Source organism: Petromyzon marinus, chromosome 24 (genome assembly GCF_048934315.1).
Source record: "Petromyzon marinus isolate PM22_M1 ecotype Great Lakes invasive population chromosome 24, UKy_Petmar_22M1.pri1.0, whole genome shotgun sequence".
In the NCBI taxonomy this organism is placed as follows: Eukaryota; Metazoa; Chordata; class Hyperoartia; order Petromyzontiformes; family Petromyzontidae; genus Petromyzon; species Petromyzon marinus.
The window spans coordinates 18482664-18490298 of NC_133690.1; the positions used below are offsets into that span (position 1 = coordinate 18482664).

At 50.8% G+C, this 7635-nt stretch overlaps 1 protein-coding gene across 1 annotated transcript; it reads right to left on the minus strand.

Moving 5' to 3' along the window:
* Window positions 1-240: 240 nt before the first annotated feature.
* Window positions 241-6451, minus strand: LOC116945655 (uncharacterized). Its single transcript, XM_032960179.2, has 3 exons — window positions 5146-6451; window positions 2765-2859; window positions 241-2192 (listed from the first exon to the last, which is right to left on the minus strand). The coding sequence occupies exons 1-3, from the start codon at window positions 5705-5707 to the stop codon at window positions 2175-2177; spliced, it is 675 nt and encodes a 224-aa protein (XP_032816070.2). The 5' UTR covers window positions 5708-6451; the 3' UTR covers window positions 241-2174.
* Between the last annotated feature and the right edge of the window lie 1184 nt (window positions 6452-7635).

Consider the following 7635-nt stretch of genomic DNA (forward strand, 5'->3'; position numbering starts at 1 on the left):
AAACAACACTGTTTTAATGCAGGGTGATCCATTTACAGACGCCTCACTGATTTAGAATGCACCTTCCGTACTCTCTTCTCGACAGCTGAGTGAACATGGTGCAGCGATAGCGCCACATCCTTGATGAGCAGGCATGTATAACACCCACTCTCTACCCCACCAGCAACACACACACTCGACCCTCTCTTGCGCCACACGCCCGCACACGCATCAGCCAAATGAGTCACTGCTGCTCGGACATTTCCGGATTCAATCGGCGCACATTTATTGTAAACCATACGTTTAAAAACAAATCGACAGTGATCACAAACATAAACCTATATAAATTTACAGTACAGGAAATAGTGTTACACCTCAAGTACTCTTTTTGTTTTAAGTTAAATGCTTTATCACTAAAGTAACTCCCGGATAGATGTAAATATATATTTTACATATTTTAAATCAGGGCAACTTATGGAATAACCAGTGGCGTAGTAGCAGTGTGGATGGCAATAGGCCCTGGCGCAATGGGCCCTGGTCCTGCCCTGGGCAGTCGTCCCGGCCTGCACACTCGGTCGTTGCTGCGCCACCGAAGTTCACGGCAGTGAGCAAGACACATGGCCAAGCATCGTCTCGCATTCGGAGCTTCATAATTTATACGACTCATATCGCTTCAGTCAAATGCGTGTCGTAAACCCTCCTCCACCCGACACGGTTAATAAATACAATTGTCGCGCGATGGATAAACGTGGCCAATTGCTCGGCGCTTCAGCAGCACCGCTGTGACGTTGGCGAGAGATCCGCGTTGAACGCGTCTCACAATTGGGTACGAGTCTTCCGGCGAAAGTTTCAAAGACTTTAGCCGCGCGGCAACTGTTCTCGCTGTTTAGATGATTTACGGTCGCGGTTCCATTAACAAATCGACATTTTTGTTCCGTTTGTGTCGTTTCTCATCCGTTGGTTTGGTAGTTTGTTTTCTCGTTCCGTTAGCCTTGGCGCTTCATGAACACAACACGTACCGTATATCATTCGCGTAATAAAATGGGACCGTTTTGACGGTATCACTTGATTCCTTGCAAAAGGTTTATATTTGGTGCTACAACATCTTAACACCTGTTTTTATTGCCAGAAAGGGTAAACGCCTATTAGTATTTTTTCATACATTCGCTTAATAACTGTTAGGGATTCTTGCACAGAACACGCACGCGATTCAGAGCGTATATACCGCGAGAATAACGGATGCGCCGAATCAACGGATGGTTACAAAGGTAACGTCGATAATCCCTCGCTTATTGTGGCGAAGCAAGCGATCAAATAACGTAATATTAACCACAATTTAAATTACCATTTTCATCCGTCAGTAGAATAAACGTTTTTGAACAGTGCACGTGTATCCATGCCATCACTTTAAATTAACTTTTTTTTGTCAATTAAACACTCAATCAACATCGCGAACGTGACCAGGTAACCGACTGCAAATCTTTACATTTTGTTCGAAAGGAAAACACAATACACACTGGCTGCCTGTTCTGGGAAGTCCGACAAGTCTGAAGCTTCCTAAATGAGAAAATGCTTTTTCAAAGTGACCTTTAGGAATGACAACCTGGCACTGCAGTGATCTCACTCCAGTGACTGCCATTTTGCTGTCACTATCGTGACTTCTAAACATCTATTTTAAGACATTTCTTCCTCAATGAAGAACTTTCGAAACTTGAAACAACCTGGGTGCAGCCGCGAGACAAGAGCTGTTTTTTTGTGTGTAACATCTTGCGTTACACATTCACTAGCAAAACAAAGGGTCGATCCCCAGCCCCAATGTGCACAAGTTCTTGCACGGGTCTAAGTGCAGATTGTTGCCTATTGTAGGCTTTTGGAGACCTATCGTAGGCTGCTGGGGGCCAAATATAGGCTTTTGGGGGCTTGCCGTAGACTTTTGTAGAACTGTCGTATTGTTGGAGGCCTAGTTGTAGACTGTTGAGGGCCTAGTGAAGGCTGAGACCAAGTGCATGCTGTTGAAGTATGAGTGTAAGTAAACAATCGGGATTTGCGCACAAAGTCGCTTCATGTTTATGTTGTGTGAGCTGTATTGTCGGCTGTCACGGTCGTTTCATCAGGCAAGGTTTGGGGACAGCCCGACCATAATTATCCTGGGATCTTGCTGTCGTGGAGTCGCGTGGTCTCTTTAAGGTGCGGAGTTAGGAGTGCAGGTCAACCTGCAGGTGACAAAAAGACAGACACACACACAGGTGTTAATAGTCCACTCTAAGAAGCATCTATTTTCAATACTTTTTTGTATTTCTCCCACAAATGTCACCCTAATTGTGACGTCGCGTCACGAGACGAATCCATTCGGAACTCTTGCACAGCAGCGCAGTTCGGGAACGACCCACGGAAGCGGACATCAAGAGCTACCTAGGAGTAATTTAATGTTTCCCAAAACGGTATTGTTTCTCTGTAGCGGCCACAACCGGGGAGTGTCTGCTGTGATCCGTATTGATTTTATTCTCATTCGCCAATAAACCAAAAAATCCGTACTATTGCTATTCGCGATATTATAGCCCCAGGATACCACTGTCCGAAATGCATCCTATCCCTTTCTAGCGTATAACAAATAATACGGTCAGAAGCTGAACGCTAATGTCGACATTAGCTGCTGGCCACGAGTTTGTGCAGTTTTGCCGTTCCTCATCCGTTGAAGGAGCTCAGGCCACAGTGAGTTTATTATATAGTCCATATAAATGCACAAGTAACCAAAGTGTGCGTGGTGTGCCCCGCTCAAACAAACCTGCTCAGGTGTGCTGACCGAGTGCTGTTGGCTTGTGGGGCTCTCCGCGCACGGTCCGCTCTCCGCACACGCGTAGCGCCTCTTCACGAAATAATCTGGACGCAGACCAGCACAAATAAAAACAAGGATCCCCCATATAGCCTCAACAGACCACTGAGAGCAACCGGTAACACTGTGGCCGCCGGGCCTCTTGTCGACGTTCATCATAATAAAGGGTTTTAGGTCAGCATCGCGTTCCGTATAAATGTGTCGTATTTATACTTACGTGATCTATCCTAAAAATCGTTATTATGAGTAACATTGGTCACGAAAGTCAACGTGTTGAACTGTCGACTCGCTCAGCCATGATGTCACTCACACTTCCTCCACACGGGTGGGGGTAGAAACTCCCTCGACGTTGGTTGGCGTCACCGCGGGCACGGCCACAACATCGAAGGTGACTCAAGTCGACGAGTTTCAAACGGGAACCGAACTTGAATTACCCAGTCACGTGGCGTTGATTTTTTTATCGCAAATATATTCAGGTAGAGGCGCAGCCCGGCAATTGCATGCTCGCGATTCTGCTGCTGGAAGAACCTCCAGGAGAGGAGAGGACGTCTGGCAGAGGGCTCCTCTACTCGATGGTATAGTTTTTTTTGGGGGGGGGGCTACGATTTCTAACACGCTGGCCAGACGCGTTGAAAGAGAGGGGGGAGCAGCACAGACTTTACCCCACCTCGCGCGACCTGCTGTTTATCCGCATAAGCCGGACTTTGTCAACGGCCAGATGTCTATTACAGGAGGCGAGGGCTGGTTTCGACATTCAGTGTCTCATCAGCAGCAGTTAGGATCGCTTGAAGCAATGGTGGTGAACTGTTAGACCATGGTTCTAGCTCGAAACTAAACATATATAATACAGTACATGACTGCTGATGAGACAATGGATGTCGAAACCGGTCCAGAATTAATTTTCTTGCACTCAACCCAGCGCCGATGTAATGATTCCCTTCCAGAAGGAAGGCCAGCCGTGTGGCTTGGCTGATGGGGTGTGGGTGGACATGACTGTCTGGTTATGCACTTATATGTTCTTCCACAATGACCCTTGCGATGATGACCCTGATGCGGTGTGTAAGGGGCCGTCCATAAATGACGTCACGCGATTTTGGACGATTTTGACCCACCCCCCTTCGTCACACGACGTCACAAAAAGTCAGACCCCCCCCCCCTCAAATATGATGTCACAAAGCTCTGCCCCCCCCAAAAAATATATAAAACATGCTTCAAATCGCTTTAAACGATTGTCATTGCAGTGCGTATTTAATGTGGCGCTGCACTCTGTTGTAGAAAATATTTATTAAAAAGTATATTAAATTAAGTAGAACGTGTTTTCTATATTTAAAGTTGCGCATTTTGATGTGACGTCACATTTCTCCCCCCCCTCTCTCCTACGTGCGTAACGTCATTTATGGACGTCCCCTAAGTACATCTCGTGCAACATGGAACACGAGTCAGGCTCGCTCTGCCCTCCCACAAACTTTCCAACGTCCCCACCCCACCCCCTCGGACCCACGTCTCCTGCCGAGACTTGCCCGGGCAAGTCTCGGCAGGGCCAGTCCCAGTTGTCACCCTCCAGAGTCCCCCTCCAGAGTCACCCTCCACCCTCCAGAGTCACCCTCCACCCTCCAGAGTCACCCTCCACCCTCCAGAGTCACCCTCCAGAGTCACCCTCCACCCTCCAGAGTCACCCTCCACCCTCCAGAGTCCCCCTCCAGAGTCCCCCTCCACCCTCCAGAGTCCCCCTCCACCCTCCAGAGTCACCCTCCACCCTCCAGAGTCACCCTCCACCCTCCAGAGTCACCCTCCAGAGTCCCCCTCCAGAGTCACCCACAGGAAATGAGTGTCCAGCCAGAGACACAACACACACCACCACTCGGGTGTTATAACGCCTCTGCCCACTCTCTATCGATGTCCCCATTGCCAGATACCTCGCATGTTAAATATATTAAACGTTTTTGTTTTTAATTATATTAAGGTCACATCCACACGTACGGCGTTGTGACTGACAAGGGACGTGTCGAGTGTTCTTGTTTCTGCAGCAGCAGATAATGTTTCACGCATTGGTTTAAACTTTACGAAGGGAATGCACATTACATTTCCATATCTGTCCCTCCGCATTTTAAAGCATATTTTGACACATCAGGCAACCTTCCATTCTAGGGCAGTGCATCAACGCGGCGTTGGTTCAACACAAGCTCAGCGGAGAGAGACAGCTCTTTGTAAGAAGGCGGTATTGTCCACCTGTGGGTGACTGTGGATGGGATGAGACGGCTGCATGTATAGACTGAAGGTTGACTACACACGGGGGTGATGATGGTGCGAGCGTGACAGACGAGACCCGTTACCTGTCAGATCAAGGTGCGGCTGCCGCTCGCGACATCTCCGCCGATGGCTCCGTCTCTTCTTGCCGTCTCTGCTGCTGTCGCGCTCGCCTGTCGCGACACGGCGTCGCGAACAACTCGAGCTGCTGCAGTCACCCTCCAGCCTCTCACCATCGTCTCCACCAGCATCTCCCGCCCACGGGTGGACAATGCCGCCGCCACCGCCGCTGACGATGGTCGGCCAGTACAATGTCGGCACCTGCCGTGCGTCCAACTTCTCCCACGCGTAGCGGGACCCCTCCTGCTCTTCCCCTGCCGCATCCAAGAAAGGGGATAGGGGGGTCCCTCTCTCGAAGTCGAACCCCCATCGCTCGCAGTCCCTCTTGGCCAGCTCACACAGCTCTCTCCGCAGCTGCGAGTCGCGTTGCCCCCCCTCCTCGCCCGGACCCCCGAACAGATTCCGGCAAACCGCGGAGTTGAGGGGTCGGAGAGGGTTGCGGGAAAGGGGACCTGCACCCCGATTCGGGGGGTCTCTGGCGGACCCGGAGATCCCCCGGCAGACTTCGACTGAATGAGCCAGAGACATAGCCGCCACTTCACAAAAATAAATGAATGAACCTCACGAGTCGCCTTCAACTGTTGCCTGTGACGCAGGAAACAAATGCAGCGGATGAGCGACTGCGTTGTGGTGCGGGGGGTGGTCCGGGGCCCGGTTCGAGAACCCCCTCTCACTGGGGTCCGTTAGGCGACGTTGTTTTGGTCTCCAAGCGGCTTCTTCACCCTCAAGTCGGAGTCGCGTGCCGCTCGCCAGGGACCGTCAGGGACCCGTCAGGGACCCGTCAGGGACCGTCAGGGACCCTCAGGGACCGCCAGGGACCCGCTAGGGACCCGTCAAGCACCCGCCCGCTCGGCTGTTGACGCTGGGACGAGCGCTCCGTCCGGCGGGGAGACGGAGCGGCGGAAGCTGCTCGCGTGCGGGAAGCTACGCGGATTCACACATCGCGGGCGCTGTGTATAGAAGGTTTACGCCGGCCCTTCTTGGACAGCCTTATCATCCAGCAGTGGATAGACCAAGACTGGCTGCTTGCTGCTGCTGCTAATGGGGATGGTGGCGATGATTTAAAACTGCGCACCACCGTTGAGGGGAGGAGATGAGTCGAGCTTATGGAACCCTCGTATCTCCCGCCAGGGATTCGCTCAGAAGTCGCCCGTCACCTGTCAGCGTCGCCCGTCACCTGTCAGCGTCGCCCGTCACCTGGAAGATACCTGTCGGGGCGACAGTAGCCGGGGGCGAATACCTCCACGCGTATCTGAACGCTGCGTCGCAGCAAGCTCAGCTTTTATACGATCCACGTTTGGCGCCAAAACACGTCACGGACCCCGCCCCCAACCGCACCCCTGCTCAGGGCGCGCTTCCCATTGGCTGCAGGGGGACGGGGGGGGGAGGCTACGCCCATCGCGTGACGTCGTTGTGTTGACGTGACTGGAGTCTCTCTCTGGCTGACGTGGGAAGGGTGACTCATGAACGGATGGGATGGATCGTGGGGGTGACTTTCGACATTATGTCATAGGATGGGAGTCGTGAGTCATGAATGGATGAGAGGGGTGATCATTTACACTATGTAACACGATTTGTGTTCCTGGGTAGTGTTGTTTTCTAATTGTTAATGCGTTTTCTCATTTTAAATATCGCTGTCCTGGTCACAAAAGTAAAGTTTGTGGGAAATAACAACAGCCACGTTGTGTACTTGTGAGGCATTAACAATTAGAAAATATCACTTAGTGCCCAGGGACAAACAATAAATGTGTTTTTGTTACACAGTGAATTATAGATGGGATGAGAGGGGTGACTATAGATGGGATGAGAGGGGTGACTATAGATGTGAGGAGAGGGTTGACTATACATGGGATGAGAGGGGTGATTATAGATGGGATGAGAGGGGTGACTATAGATGGGATGAGAGGGGTGACTATAGATGTGATGAGAGGGATGACTATAGATGGGATGAGAGGGGTGACTATAGATGGGATGAGAGGGGTGACTATAGATGGGATGAGAGGGGTGACTATAGATGGGATGAGAGGGGTGACTATAGATGGGATGAGAGGGGTGACTATAGATGGGATGAGAGGGGTGACTATAGATGGGATGAGAGGGGTGACTATAGATGGGATGAGAGGGGTGACTATAGATGTGAGGAAAGGGTGACTATAGATGTGATGGAGAGGGGTGACTATAGATGTGAGGAGAGGGTAACTATAGATGGGATGAGAGGGGTGACTATAGATGAGATGAGAGGGGTGACTATAGATGGGATGAGAGGGGTGACTATAGATGGGATGAAAGGGGTGACTATAGATGGGATGAGAGGGGTGACTATAGATGGGATGAGATGGGTGACTATAGATGGGATGAGAGGGATGACTATAGATGAGATGAGAGGGGTGACTATAGATGTGATGAGAGGGGTGACTATAGATGTGAGGAGATGGGTGACTATAGATGGGATGAGA